Source organism: Rattus rattus, chromosome 2 (assembly GCF_011064425.1).
Source record: "Rattus rattus isolate New Zealand chromosome 2, Rrattus_CSIRO_v1, whole genome shotgun sequence".
Lineage (NCBI taxonomy): Eukaryota > Metazoa > Chordata > Mammalia > Rodentia > Muridae > Rattus > Rattus rattus.
In genome coordinates this window covers 9,390,372-9,405,742 of record NC_046155.1, presented here as the reverse complement: position 1 = coordinate 9,405,742, position 15,371 = coordinate 9,390,372, and the positions used below count along the sequence as shown (strand labels likewise).

Here is a 15,371-nt window from a genome sequence, read left to right as displayed (position 1 = left end):
TTAATGTTAGTCCTGTTGGATTTTGGTTCAGTGTTTTTTTTCCACTGTGCTTCTATTTGGATAGGAATTCATATTCTGTACCATTGTACATTAGAAGTATGCTGGTATTGGTTTTGGTTTTTTACAGTGAATTTCAGTTAAGAGGTTGTCTTAAGACTCAAAAGAGATTTGACCTTAAGACTTTTGAACGGTATTGAGACTTGAAAGACTATGGGGACTTTTCAAGTTAGGCTAAATGCATTTCACATTATGTTATGTCCAGAAAGTAGAATGTGATAATTTCAATGGGAAATGTCCACCATAAGCTCATATACCTGAACACTTGGTCCCTGGCTATGAAACCATTTGGGGATGATATCCGACATTTAGGAAGTGGATCTTTGGTGAAAGAAGTACATTACTGCGAGTAGGCTTTGGAAGTTTATAGCTTTACCCTACTCTCAGTTCACTCTCTCTGTTTCCTGCTGCTATGCCTGCCCACTGTCATGACTCCCCCATCATTATGAACCCTTTCTCTAGACCCATAAACCAAATAAATTCTTTACTTTATCACAGCAACTAAAAGTAAGAAAAACATTCCACCAGCTCCCTTATTTTTATCTTGACCAGAGACCAATCCCAGAGGGTGCTGCTGGCCTTTTTAAAGTCTTCCTTGGACAATGTAATCAAGATGATCCTTCACATTTATGCTCAGAAACTAAACTAATATAAACAACCCCTCACAGGTATGACTGGAAACTTGAATTCTAGGTGACTCTAGATCTTGTCAAGTTCACCATACCATTGCTAATGGTTTCCTACTAGAACTACAATGTGAATAGATTGCTAAATATATCGCATGCTTTGCTAGCGGGATATAGAAAAATCAAGCTAAACTTGAACCAGAAACTTCCTCCCTGATGGCTAGCTTTCACAATCCTGGGAAGTGCTATGAAGGATGTTGCAGAAGGATTTCCATCAACAGTTTGCTCAGATGTAAATACTTGTGCTACACTATAGCATGCCAGAGAAAGTTTGTCTTGTACAGTACCAGCATCATTGCCATGGGGTTAACAAACCACTTTCTGACTGAACTTAAGGCCTGTATCACAAGTGATAACTTGTATTTGGCACATCAAACCTAAATGAAAACCCATAGCTGTGTACATCATAGACCTTAGTAGAGAGAGTATGGTAGTCTGAATAGTAGTCCCCATATGATCATGTTTTTGAATGCTTGTCCCCCACTGAGTGGAATTATTTGAGAAGGATTAGGATGTGTGGTCTTGTTGGAGGAGATGTGTCGCTGGGTGTGAATTTTGAGATATCAAAATCTATGCCACTCCCAGTTAGCTCTCTTTCACTCTCCCTAGTCCCTTTCTTGCTCTCTTGTTCTCTCACTCTCCCTCCCTCCCCGCCCTACCTCGTGCTTGTAAATAGAGCATAATCTCTCTTCTACTGTTCCAGTATCATGCTTGCTGCCTTCTGCCATGCTCTCCACCATAGACTCTAACCCTCTGGAACTGTGAGCTCCCAAATTAAATGTTTTCTTTTCCAAGATGATTTGGTCATGGTGTTCTTGTCATGGCAATAGAAAAGTAACCAAGACAGGAAACAACTGCTGCTGTTTTTGGAGTTGTTTGGTTGTTTGGACTTTACCTGCCTGTTGAATTGACATCTGAATAGCTTTATTTATTCCTAGAGTACTGATGCTGTCAGTTATGGTCAGAGAAACTTCTTTTCACACTGGTTGCAGTTACTGCAAACTCAAAATGAGTCAAAGTGCTGGAAATACATGACTACTGAGTGCTAACTGGACATCTATATTACCCCTTCCAAGGCCCAAGGAACAAAATGAGGGGTTTAAAAGCCAGAGACTTTATATAGCCACTGTACACTTAAACTCTTAGCAGTTATGGTTACCTGCACAAGACCCACCCAGATAGTCCAGTCAACATTCCATCATGGGAAGTAGAGAGGTTTGTAAGGTCATTTCCTTCTTATTGCCCATTGCTAGATGAAAGGGCTTATAAAGGCCTATTGCTCCTAAAGATTGATAGTCAGTTGTTTATTTTTAGGAATTTTTTTCAATAGAATAGCTACTGGAAGTTGTCTGCCGTAAATAACCTCTCATTCATATTTTTACAGCCAATCCTAATGGAATTTTTTGCTTCACACACAAAAAAGACATTAAAGTACAAGGGGACTGTGTAAGAAGAAGAGGGGCACCAGTGGGGGTGAGAGAAGAGCAAGAGCAAGGAGTGATAAATATGATAAAATATAATATATATGGAAATGTTACAATAACACTCATTATTATATATAACTAATTTATGCTAAAAAATGTTTTAAAATGATTTAAATCCTGTGGATACATTTTTACAAATTAAATTCAGTAAGCAAAAGGAAGAACAACACCTTTTAGTCCCTTTTGAAAGAAACATGTATACATTATATTTAATAGTAGCATATTGCACCTTGACATCTAGACATGTATGTACCAAGCTTGTGTTTCCTTTATGCTCCCATATGCTTACCTCAATGGTTAGGACATCAGTTGAATTCTTCATTCCATTTATGTGTGCAACTTTAATAAGTTCCTTTAAACCTTTCTGGAGTTTGTTGGTCATAATCAGCCACCGAGCTGACTCTGACAACCACCTGCTCAAGAAGAGGTTGGAATTATGAACAATTCTTGTGAGGTCATTTTCTGTGCCAAATTTGCCCTTGCAAATCTAATTGTACAACTAATCTAATGGTACAACTCATTCTGTTGTAGCAGAAACCATAATCCTATGGTTTCTGATACCTTCACTAGGAAACAATTCATCCATACAGTACTCCTGTACTTTTGGAATGCAGGCCTGGAGTCATTGGTCTCCCTGCCATGACTTAGATGCAAACTTCATGGAGTTCACTGAACTGAAACATAAGGGACCCCTATATAGTACTTTTCCAGATTTCCTCGTTAGAGTGTAGAAAATATTTAATCATAAAACGTTTCCTAATTAAGGACCTCTGAAGAAATTTCACATACTAATTAAATCATCTGAATTGCATTCATTCCTATGCTGACAACCTGATGGCATCTAACCATGCATGACAGAAGCTGACTCAGTTTCTCATCTGTATAATGGGAGTATCAGTGCTATGGTGTTGGTTAATGTGTTATGAAGTTTTAAATTATATGAGTAAGTCTGACAGACGGTTTACACTTTTGTTGGTATGAACTCATTTCACTGTATCAAACCTCTTAGACTCAATTCTAACTAAGTATGTCTCCTCTGCTGATCCAATAGTGTAGCACTTTTTAAATAATTTTTAAAAGAAGAACGGGTGTAATTTTGGAAGCTAAGCTCACATGGTCTCTCGCACTCAGTAGAAGACTCCAAATCCCCCTGCTCAGTCCCATCCAGGCAACCAAGAAACTCACTGGAGTAATTTGAAGAGGAAAATTACATCTCAGCCATACTATGACTTAGTCCTATCCTGAACATTGTATCTGTAGTAAAAGGAAAAAGGCAACCTGAGCCAACAAAAGAAGAAGAGGGCTAGAGAGATAGCTCAGTGACTAAGAACATTGACTATTCTTCCAAAGGTCCTGAATTCAATTCCCAGAAACCACATGGTGGCTCATCACCATCTGCAATGGGATCCAACACCCTCTTCTGGTGTGTCTGAAGAGAACTACAGGGTACTTAAATAAATAAATAAATAAATAAATAAATAAATAAATAAATAAATAATCTTAGAAAAAGGACAGGAGGAAGAGGAAGAAATAAACACTCGATCAACTAAGTTTTCAAACTACCTCAGTTCCTGCCTAGAAACAAACACAAGGTAAACCAAGGCAAGATGACTCTTACAAAAATTTACTAATCCCACAGTAGTGACCCATAATGAAAATGACCAGGAAAAGCTCCAGATAAATGATTCAACAAAATGATTACAACTATGTCAAGCACCTCAAATAAGATGCGAATATGCTCCAAGATAGCAAAAACAAAGGAATAAAATAAAGAATTTGATACAAGATATGAAAACATAATCAAGGGTTGGGGATTTAGCTCAGTGGCAGAGCGTTTGCCTTTCAGCAAGCGCAAGGCCCTGGGTTCAGTCCTTGGCTCCGGAAAAAAAAAAAAAAAAAAAACATAATCAACAAAGAGAATTACTGAAAACCAACCTGAAATGATGCTAAAAATTAAAACCCCAGTAATCCAAATAAAAACCTCGGTGGAGCCCAGACTGGCCTCCAACTAGTGATCCTCCTACCACCATCTCCTTTAGCAGATCCTACCAGCATGTGCCACCATAACTGGCTGTTTAGTCTTGGGGGTTTTGTTAGATCCCTAACGGTGGGAGTGGACTGTCTCTGACTCTTTTGCCTGCTCCCAGAACCTTTTCTCACATACTGGGTTGCTGCAGTGGATTGTACATGCTCGGCCCAGGAGTGAGTGGCACCATTAGAGGGTGAGCCACTGTTGGAGTAGGTGTATCACTGTGGGTGTGGGCTTTAAGACTCTCATCCTAGCTGCCTGAAAGCCAGTCTTCTCCTAGCAGCCTTCAGATAAAGATGTAGACCTCTCAGCTCCTCCTGCACTGTGCCTGCCTGGATGCTGCCATGTTCCTGCCTTGATGACAATGGACCAAACCTCTGAACCTGTAAGGTGGTCCTAATTAAATGTTGTCTTTATAAGAGTTGCCCTGGTCATGGTGCCTGTTCACAGCAGTAAAACCCTAACTGAGACGGTCGCCTTGTCCAGACTTGAAATGAGGGTTTATGGCTAGGGTTTATTGCATCGTATTATGTTTAAGCTGACATCACTGGGTGGTCTGCTCTTTTCTGAAGGGAAATGAAGAAGCAGTAGATCTGGGGCAGAGTAGAGGTGGGGGAAGTCTGCAGTTGGGGTGTATTGTATGAGAGAAAAATATATTTTTTGAAAATTATGTTTTTAAAATACATAAATTAAAACAATGTTAGAAGAAAGCAAACAAAAAACTCACTTGAAAGCCTCATCAACAGAATGGAAGGCAAAGTAGAAGAAACATGCTTTAAAGGTCAACAATACATTTTTTTTAAAGTACAACCAACATCAGGAGAATTTCTATTCAAAGGATCTAATTTTAGACTCCTTTGATTTCCATCTTTATTAAATTGGGTATATCTTATTTACATTTCAAATGTTATTCCCAGTTTCCAGGCCAACATCCACCAACCCCTCCCCCTCCCCTTCTATATGGGTGTTCCCCTCCCCATCCTCCCCCTACTACTGCCCTCCCCACAAGAAACTCATTCACTGGGGGTCCAGCTTTGGCAGGACCAAGGGCTTCCCCTTCCACTGGTGCTCTTACTAGGATATTCATTGCTACCTATGCAGTTGGAGCCCAGGGTCAGTCCATGTATAGACTTTGGGTAGTGGCTTAGTCCCTGGAAACTCTGGTTGCTTGGCATTGTTCATATGGGGTCTCATGTTGTGGTTTGCCCTGGAGTTATCTGTATTTGATGCTAATTCCACTGTGCCAAGGACAGCTGCCTAGTCACATACTAAGGAATCAGGTGACTTCACCACAAACTTCTCCCCATTGAATTTGTAAAATACAGTAAGGGGCAGGTACAGGATAGAAGGAGGCCTGTCATTGGAGGAGAAGGAAGGATCGGCGGGAGAGAAGTTTGAAGGAAGAGGAGGAGACAGGAACCGAAAGGAAGACAGTGGGGTAGAGAGAGAGAAGCCATGGCAGGACTATGGAGGGAAGTTAAGATTCCGCTCTGGGGGTTGGGGATTTAGCTCAGCGGTAGAGCACTTGCCTAACAAGCGCAAGGCCCCGGGTTCGGTCCCCAGCTCCAGGAAAAAAAAAAAAAAAAAAAAGATTCTGCTCTGTGTATTTACAGGTTGTTATCAATGTTCTTAAGGGATGGATGGCACCAGGCTTTGCATGATTAAGTGGGCAATTATATCTTATCAATTGGGTCAAAGATTATTGTGTTGTGTGTTCTTTTATGTGATGGTTTGAGTGTAGGAAACTGTGTGGCGGCAGGAGACACTGGGCCGCCACGGAGTTGGGATGTGTTTCCACCAAGATATCTAGCAGATATCTTGGGGGCACCGCGGTGCTGGAACAAGCAAGGTAAAAGACAACAATACTTTTTTTTTATTTTTTTATATTTTACAAGAACAGTCCCAAGCCCCTTCAGCTCTTTTTTTTTTTTTTTTTCTTTTTTTCGGAGCTGGGGACCGAACCCAGGGCCTTGGGCTTGCTAGGGAAGCGCTCTACCACTGAGCTAAATCCCCAACCCCTGCCCCTTCAGCTCTTAAAGTCGTTTCTCTGATTCCTTCAACAGGGGACCTGTTCTCAGTTCAGTGGTTTGCTGCTGGCATTCGCCTATGTATTTCCTGTATTCTGGCTGTGTCTCTCAGGAGAGATCTACATCCGGTTCCTGTCGGCCTGCACTTCTTTACTTCATCCATCTTATCTAGTTTAGTGGCTGTATATGTATGGGCCACATGTGGGGCAGGCTCTGAATGGGTGTTCCTTCTGCCTCTGTTTTAATCTTTGCCTCTCTATTCCCTGCCAAGGGTATTCTTGTTCCCCTTATAAAGAAGGAGTGAAGCATTCGCATTTTGATCATCCGTCTTGAGTTTCATGTGTTCTGTGCTTCTAGGGCAATTTAAGCATTTGGGCTAATGACCACTTATCAATGAGTGCAAACCATGTGTGTTTTTCTGTGATTGGGTTACCTCACTCAGGATGATATTTTCCAATTCCATCCATTTGCCTATGAATTTCATAAAGTCATTGTTTTTGATAGCTGAGTAATATCCCATTGTGTAGATGTACCACATTTTCTGTATCCATCCCTCTGTTCAAGGAAATCTGGGTTCTTTCCAGCTTCTGGCTTTTATAAATAAGGCTGCTATAAACATAGAGGAGCATGTGTCTTTGTTATATGTTGGGGCATCTTTTGGGTATATGCCCAAGAGAGGTATAGCTGGGTCCTCAGGTAGTTCAATGTCCAATTTTCTGAGGAACCTCCAGACTGATTTCCAGAATGGTTTTACCAGTCTGCCATCCCACCAACAATGGAGGAGTGTTCCTCTTTCTCCACATCCTCGCCAGCATCTGCTGTCACCAGAGTTTTTGATCTCAGCCATTCTGACTGGTGTGAGGTGAAATCTCAGGGTTGTTTTGATTTGCATTTCCCTTATGACTAAAGATGTTGAACATTCCTTTAGGTGCTTCTCAGCCATTTGATATTCCTCAACTGTGAATTCTTTGTTTAGCTCTGAACCCCATTTTTTTTGGTTCTTTTTTTTCCGGAGCTGGGGACCAAACCCAGGGCCTTGCACTTCCTAGGCAAGCGCTCTACCACTGAGCTAAATCCCCAACCCCAGGGCCTTGCGCTTCCTAGGCAAGCGCTCTACCACTGAGCTAAATCCCCAACCCCGAACGCCATTTTTTTTAACTTGAGTATTTCTTATTTACATTTCGAATGTCATTCCCTTTCCCGGTTTCCGCAAACATCCCCTAATCCTCCCCCCCCTTCTTTATGTGTGTTCCCTCCCCATCCTCCCCCCCATTGCCGCCCCCCAACAATCACGTTCACTGGGGGTTCAGTCTTAGCAGGACCAAGGGCTTCCCTCCACTGGTGATCTTACTAGGATATTCATTGCTACCTATGAGGTCAGAGTCCAGGGTCAGTCCATGTATAGTCTTTGGGTAGTGGCTTAGTCCCTGGAAGCTCTGGTTGCTTGGCATTGTTGTTCATAAGGGGTCTCGAGCACCTTCAAGCTCTTCCAGTTCTTTCTCTGATATGCCCAAGAGAGGTATAGCTGGGTCCTCAGGTAGTTCAATGTCCAATTTTTTGAGGAACCTCCAGACTGATTTCCAGAATGGTTGTACCAGCCCAAATGCTTGAACTGTAAAAGAATTATTATTAAACCTATAATCCCAAATTGACTCCAATACAATGACAATGAATGACTTCAATATTCCACTCTCATCAGTAAATAGATTGGGGGAAGGAGAGACAGAGAGAGAGAGAGAGAGAGAGAGAGAGAGAGAGAGAGAGAGAGAGAGAGAGAGAGAGACTATTGCTAATGCCAAATGAGATGAATGGGTCAATCTGTTTACAGTTGTTGGGGTTTTCTGGTGTGTGTGTGTTTGTGTGTGTGTGCGTGTGTGTGTGTGTGTGTGTGTGTGTGTGTGTGTGTGTTTGTATATATGAGTATACTGTCACTTTCTTCAGACACACCAGAAGAGGGCATTTGATCCCATTACATTTGATTCCATTACAGATGGTTGTGAGCCACCATGTGGTTGCTGGGAGTTGAACTCAGGACCTCTGGAAGAGCAGTCAGTGCTCTTAACCGCTGAGCCATCTGTCCAGATTCCTGTTGTTTTTAAGATTTTATTTTTATTTATTTTACTCTTATGTAAAAGGGTGTCTTGCCCACATGCATTTCTGTGCACCCATACATGCCTGGTTCCCTTGGAGGTCATAAGGGAGCATCACATTTCCTGGAGCTGGACTTGTAAGTGGTCGTGAGCCACTGTGTGGTGCTGTGCCTCAAACCTGGGTCCTCTGGTAGAATAGCCAGAATTCTTAATCACTGAGCCATCTCTCTAGGCCCCTACCTACAATTTTAAACTAGAGAAACCATGTATGTTCTTCCTTCATTAAAGTGGGGATAAATTTACTTCTTGTCTTTTATCCATATTACCTGCAAAGATAAATGTCATAAAAGTTTCCAAACTGTTTTCCTTTTTAAATCCACTCCTACGAATACAAACTACAGTGGAAGCAATCTAATCTCTAAAGATTTTCCTGTAAGAAAGGAAATATTTTTGCAAAACTTCTATTGTAGTCTGGATAATGGATAATTAAAGCTTGTTAGGTAGCAAAGACACACAGAAAAACCAAGAACATTCTAGTAATGATTCATTGCTACTCTCTCTTTTTTAGGGTAGTTTTTCCTTAGTAAACAACTTGTGAGTAATAAAATTTAAATATCAAATAGTATATAGTTTTCTTAAGTATACCACATCTAATAAGAATAATATGTATGCATTGAATACACTTCCTCAGAAATTATTTATTTATCCATAGTATGAATATGATGGGATACATTTTATCCAGTTACTAGTAAAATTAAAACTTACAACTAGAATCTTTGGATAAATAATGAGTCCTCCTCAGTATAACTATATCTCTTATCATACATGTATATAATTTTATAAAACTAGTAATGGTCTTAAATTCAAGTTTAATTCAGTCTCCTTGGTCATCTGAGAGTCCTACTTGTCCTCATGACACAAAACTCAAAGAGGAGCACACCCTGCCCAGTGTCAACCAAGTATGAATGCATTTCTTTTGTCCTGATTCCACATGCATGGTCATTTCAGGGTTCCATAAGACAGAAGAGAAAGGAAGTTCATACCTTGTGGGTACAAGTAAGAAAAATATTGGTACAGACATTGCCAGATGGAGGTGGTGCCAGTTTCGCATAGTAAAAGCCAGGCCTGCCAATACTGTCTGTCCAATTGCTCCAGCACACACTAGCAGTCCTGTTGCCAAGGCTTGGAATTTAGGCCTTGTCCATTCTATAACTGAAAGAAAAGAAAGTGAATCTTGAATTCAAACTCTATTATAACCTGGATACTTAAACCTCATAGCAAAGACACACAGAAAAATCAAATTAAGATGGGAGGGACATGCAGGTCAAAACCAAGGCTTGGCAAATGTCCATTAAAAGTTTTGACTTACTGAGCAAGGCACTATTGGTCAAAACGGTTGAGAAGGAAATGCCTGCCAGGAATCGAAGTGAGCAGTAGATGAGGAAGGTGGGAGCGAAAGCTGCACAGGTTTCAGTGACGGCCAGTTGCAGTGAGGCACATATAAAGATTAACCTCCTCCCAAACCTGAGGGAAAGGAAGGATTAGACCATGGGAACAATGCACTTGACATACAAACTGAAGAAATTTTAAGATGATAAATAATTAAGAAACAACTAAAAGTGTGTATCCTGACAAGCAACTGTCTGTGTTTGAAAACAGTGTGAACCAAAGCTTTATCTCCAATTTGCCACTAGCATTTTTCCTAATAATTCAAGCTATAAGACACTGTAGAACATTCAATTTTTAACATAATATAAATACCTTCTTACTAAATTATTTACTTAACATCTATTAGTACCTCGTTTCACTGATACAACAAAAAGCTTAATTTTTATCAAATGAAAATTTTTTTAAGATTTATGTATTATGTATACAGCATTATGCCTGCAGCCCAGAAGAGGGCACCAGATCTCATGGTTCTGAGCCACCATGTGGTTGCTGGGAATTGAACTCAGGACCTCTTGAAGAGCATCCCGTGCTCTTAACCTCTGAGCCATCTCTCCAACTCCTCAAATGGAAATTTTTATCAAGCAGATTTTTAACAAAACAAATATTCAAAAAGTCAGGATTCAGAGTTTGAATGTTAACTAGAAGAGGAATTCTTTCCACTCTGCTGAACACTGGCATCCTCTATTTGCAGTCATCGACCCCCCATATCATACTTCTTTGGATACTTCAGGCAATACACTCAAATCTAAAGACTGGAACTAGGATCTACAATTAAGAGAAAACATGCAGTGTTTCCCTTTCTGGGTCTGGGTTACCTCAGCATACTTTCCAGTTCCATTTTACTTGCAAATTTCATGATTTCATTTTTCTTTACACCTGAATAGAATTCCATTGTATATGTGTACTCATTTTCCTTATTCACTCATAAAGGACATTTTGGATATCCCCATTTCCTAGATATTGTGAATATAGTAACTGAACCTAGTTGAGCAAGCATTTCTGGAACTGAATATTAAATATTTGTGTATATATAGCAAAGAATGATATAGTGCGTGGTATGACAGAAAAGCCTTTGAAAAAATCCAACATGAGTTCATGACAAAAGTCCTGAAGAGAACAGGGTTGTAGGGATCATACCTCAATATAATAAAGGCTATATATGACAATATCATAGCAAATATCACATTAAATGGGAAAAAATTCAAAGCAATCCACCTAAAATCGGGAGACAGGCCTGTCCACTATCCCCAATCCTTTTCAGTAAACTATTTAAATTGCTAGCTAGAGCAAGAAGATGAGAGAGGGAAACAAAAGAATACAAATAGGAAAAGAAGTCAAATTAGTCCTGTTTGCAGATGTTACAATTCTGTACATAAGTGGTCCCATAAATTCCACCTAAAAACTTCTAGAAATGATCAACATTTTTAGTAAACTAACAGGATACAAAATTAACTTTCAAAACAGTATTCTTCCTATACACCAATAACAAAAATTTTTAGAAAGAGATCATAGACACTCCCATTCACAATAGGTTCCAAGAAAATAGAATATCCAGGAATAACCTAACCAAGGATATAAAATAGCTTTACAATGAAATCTTTAAACCTCCAAAGAAAGATGTTGAGGAAGACACTAGAAACATACATGCTAACACACACACACATTATGTGCATATATACACAGTGATACTAAATATGTTTGAAGCTAAAATAAAAAAGGCACAATGGAACTACATGTATATGAGGGCTCAGGATAGTCCTCCTCTGCTACAGAAAAAGGTAATAACTTGCTTGGCAGAAATGGTTTTCTACTTAAAAAGAGGTGTTTTCAAGCACCAGATCTAAGTTATTAGATCACAAACTTTAACAACAATTGTCATTAGATTGTTTCATAACCTGAAAGTTATCCTTTGGAAATCATCTGTGGTAGAACCAAAAAAAAAAAGGTGACAGGCATAGCTTCCCAACACACCCATGGTGCCACAAGTGTCAAAGGACACACTACCATTGTGCTTGACCAGTAAGGACATGATGCCCCTTGTCTTTGCACCTATAGCTTCAATGCAATGTCCAGGAGAGAGAAAGCACAGTGCCCCTGACAAGGTCAATGCTATTTTCCATTTTTTAATTCAAATAGGATGAAAACCATATGTTGAAACATCTTTGTCTCATTCCTACAGTTGACTGTTTCTCATCTTTCCCAACTATGCTGTGACACTTTCTCTCTACTCCACATCCTGAAAAACCTCTATATTTCATGGAGAGGATATTCATGTGTCCACACAACATAGAGACTTCTATTCAAACAACACTCATGACACTGACTGAAATTTCCACTTGTATTTGTAGATCTCTAGGATCAAGGTACAGCTAGAATATAATTTGCAATGGCTTCTTGGATAATGATTGAATGACTCACAGTGACTAAAATACTCACACACAGGGTGAGCCATGAACCAGAGATACTCACCTGTCTGCTAAGGAGCCATATAGGATATTTCCTACTAACATACCAGTCAAGAATAGAAACTTAGCTATTGAATCCAGTGACTGAGATTCACACACCAGGTCCCACTGAAAGATATCAAAACCATCAAAGTAAGGCTAATAGCCTGTCAGACTATATCAAAATGCTTCAACATATTTCATTCTGGAAGACTCCTGAACTCTTGTCCCATTTCAACACCATCTGACTTCTACCATCCTGGTCTCAGATTAAACCCACCTGACTCCAGAAATCTTCCCTTAGTAACACTAGGGCCTAGTTCTTTAGGTTACACTACTGACTTGTAGACTTGTAGTCCATGCTTTAAAAATTCTCAAACTTGACCATATACTTGCAACAATTTAAAACCTTACAAAATGTTCTGGATCCTATACCCAAATACAGCCTCTCATAAGATAGATAGATAGATAGATAGATAGATAGATAGATAGATAGATAGATAGACAGACAGATAGTATAGACAGACAGACAGACATGATAGATAGATAGATAGATAGATAGATAGATAGATAGATAGATAGATAGATAAAGTTATATAGGCATAGCTATAGATATGTTGACAATACTGAAGTTCCAGTCCAGGACCTTGTGCACAGCCCCATTTTACCCTAACACAGAGGGTAAAGTATTGAGACTTTAAAGTGCTAGAGATGGAATCGTGGGCTCATACATGCCACACAACATTCTACCAGGGAGCCATACAACTCACTATGGTTTTGTTCAACCTCCTATTTCTCATTTGAAATCAAAACTGAAAAATAAATACCAACTTGTAATATTTATGACAGAGCACATGAATTATTTGCTTAAACTGATTTAATATACATAAGAATTACTTCTCAAACTGTGGTCATCCCCTAGAGTGAAATAATCAGAACAGGTTCCTATCCTTTATTAGTTGTTAGACTATTGAAACTGTGTTTCACATTTCTTAGATAAATAATCAATATTGGTTAAAAGGTGAAATCTAAGCTCAAAGCATGTGCACTATCCATGCTATTGCTAAACACCTGTCATGAATGTATAACAGAAAATGAAGTCACTTACCTCGGTAATAATGGTGGAAAGAAAGGTGCTTTGGTCATACACCCAGCCATCCACACAGGGCTCTGTGTCTGGCTCTGTCACACTGGAAAAGGTACCATTTAGATGAAGGAGATGCCACTGTGGTTGAACAAAGCGACGACACTTCTCTGGTCTCAGATCGGAGTCGAGGGGGATAGAGACCCTCAGGAGGTCATCTTGGCTCAGGTTCCTATTGTCATTACCAGAGACAGTGTCATTGTCGAGGATGGGGACCCAGCAGCGATGATTGGGAATGGCTGCTGTGAAGTTCTCCAATAGAGAATGAGGATAAATTATTATGTTGAAGATCAAAATGAAAGTCATCTGAAGGATCTGGAATCTCCCCAGGCTGCCAACTTGATTCAGGAGGTCCTGAAAGGCCATCTAGGACTAATTACTATGTCCAAAGGAAGGCACAAAAATAAATTGCTCTTATGTAAGCCCAAAGGATTTAACAAGTTCTCTTTCACTATAGACTAGATCCTGACCCCTTCTTAATATGTTCCCTTTCCCTTCTGCATCAAGGCCATAGAACAGCTTTCACCTAAAGACTCGGGTGTTAGATAAGGAAGCTACTTTCTTTAAGGCCATCAAGAGAAACATTCTGCTGAGTTGCTTTCTGTGCCGAGTCTGTTAAAGATCTACTTTGTGAGACGCTCTGTGCAGTGCCCCTTAATTACCTATGGACATTGACCTGCAAATTCTCTGAAAGCAGACTGTAGTTAATCTAGTATACAATATGCAGTCTTTACTAAATACATAACTTTCCAGTCTCAGCAGTTAGGTGTTTTTCACTTCTGTAATCCATGGAAGGGAGTGCTCAATATTCACCTCAGTTAATAGAGTTAACAAAAAGAATAAAATTAGTAGATTAATGCAAATGAGGTATGGCACAATTCTTGGCCCCTGCTACCTGTCCTGTTTCAAGTCTATTCGTGCCATGAATTCAGATTGTAAAGATATGTTAAGATGGTAGGAGGGTGAACAAGGGCAAAATGTTAGGTTTCAAAGAAACCTGGTGTACGTCTCACTCAGTACCTATGGCTCCTCCCAGCAGTTCTTACCCTGCCCCAATCTTAAACCTCTTCCTTCTTCCTTAGGCGTCCATTTCCCTTCCTCCAGCTTCTGATAACTATATAACTCAGGCATTTTGGACATGCAGTCTCTTGGTCTCTTGGTGTTCCCTGGTTCCCAAGTGTTCTCTTCCCCCCCCCCCTTCTCTACTCTCATAGTCTGGTTCGATCTGCTGAATGCTCAGTTTGGACATTTCCAGTGCCTCTGGCTACTCTCTCCCTCACATCTACAATAAACCTTTCTTCTCAACCATACCTTGCAGCTGTCATGTCCTCAGTCTTTTTATTCATCTGGTGCTAAAGTCGTGATGAACTCCTTTCCTAGGGACTCAGCCTCTCTGAACCAAGCTGCTGATTTGACTCTGCAAAGGTATGAATAGAACATTTGTTCTGCTGGCTTCTACCACCCACCATGCTTGACTCCAAATCTAGACTCCACTTCTTCAGCTGCTTCTTCCCACTACCTGTTTTAGCCATCCACAAGTCCTTCCCTACTGGGTAAATATCCTCCCTCCCCCTGCTGGAGCACATATGCCCTCCGAAGCACCCACCATGTGGGCATCTCAAGCTTTCTATACACTCTGGGGCCATACCACATGGGCACCTATCTAAGACACTTTACCAGTCTCCCCCTTTTAGAACCTTCCCCTTTGCCCCAAAAGGCTCTACCAGTCCACTTCAGTTGCTGTACAATCTTTAACAAAATTCACCTTAAAGTTTGTAACAGCCCAGTTTCTGCCTGTGCCCAGAGCTGACCCTGTGCCAGAGCTCTCTGTACCCAATCCTAAGAGCACAAGTGAGATCACCACTTCTGCTCACATTCCTGGGCCTAGTGGAACACGCCTAAAACCCTCTGGACACAGGGACCAAGGATCAGTCTGGGACAGGATCCTTTCAATTTCTGCC

General features: G+C 40.3%; 1 protein-coding gene across 2 annotated transcripts in view; it reads right to left on the bottom strand.

Moving 5' to 3' along the window:
* Positions 1-13,860, bottom strand: part of LOC116893634 (solute carrier family 22 member 19-like) — a 56,085-nt gene extending 42,225 nt beyond the window's left edge. Inside the window, exons 1-5 of one of the 2 annotated variants that reach the window (XM_032895346.1) lie at positions 13,375-13,860; positions 12,292-12,395; positions 9,743-9,897; positions 9,417-9,585; positions 2,517-2,640 (exon numbers count right to left, since the gene is read on the bottom strand). In XM_032895346.1, coding sequence (XP_032751237.1) covers positions 2,517-2,640; positions 9,417-9,585; positions 9,743-9,897; positions 12,292-12,395; positions 13,375-13,776 — 954 coding nt within the window. In that variant the 5' untranslated portion in view covers positions 13,777-13,860. The remainder of the gene's footprint in view (positions 1-2,516; positions 2,641-9,416; positions 9,586-9,742; positions 9,898-12,291; positions 12,396-13,374) is intronic. The other variant, XM_032895347.1, reaches the window with a different exon arrangement.
* Between the last annotated feature and the right edge of the window lie 1,511 nt (positions 13,861-15,371).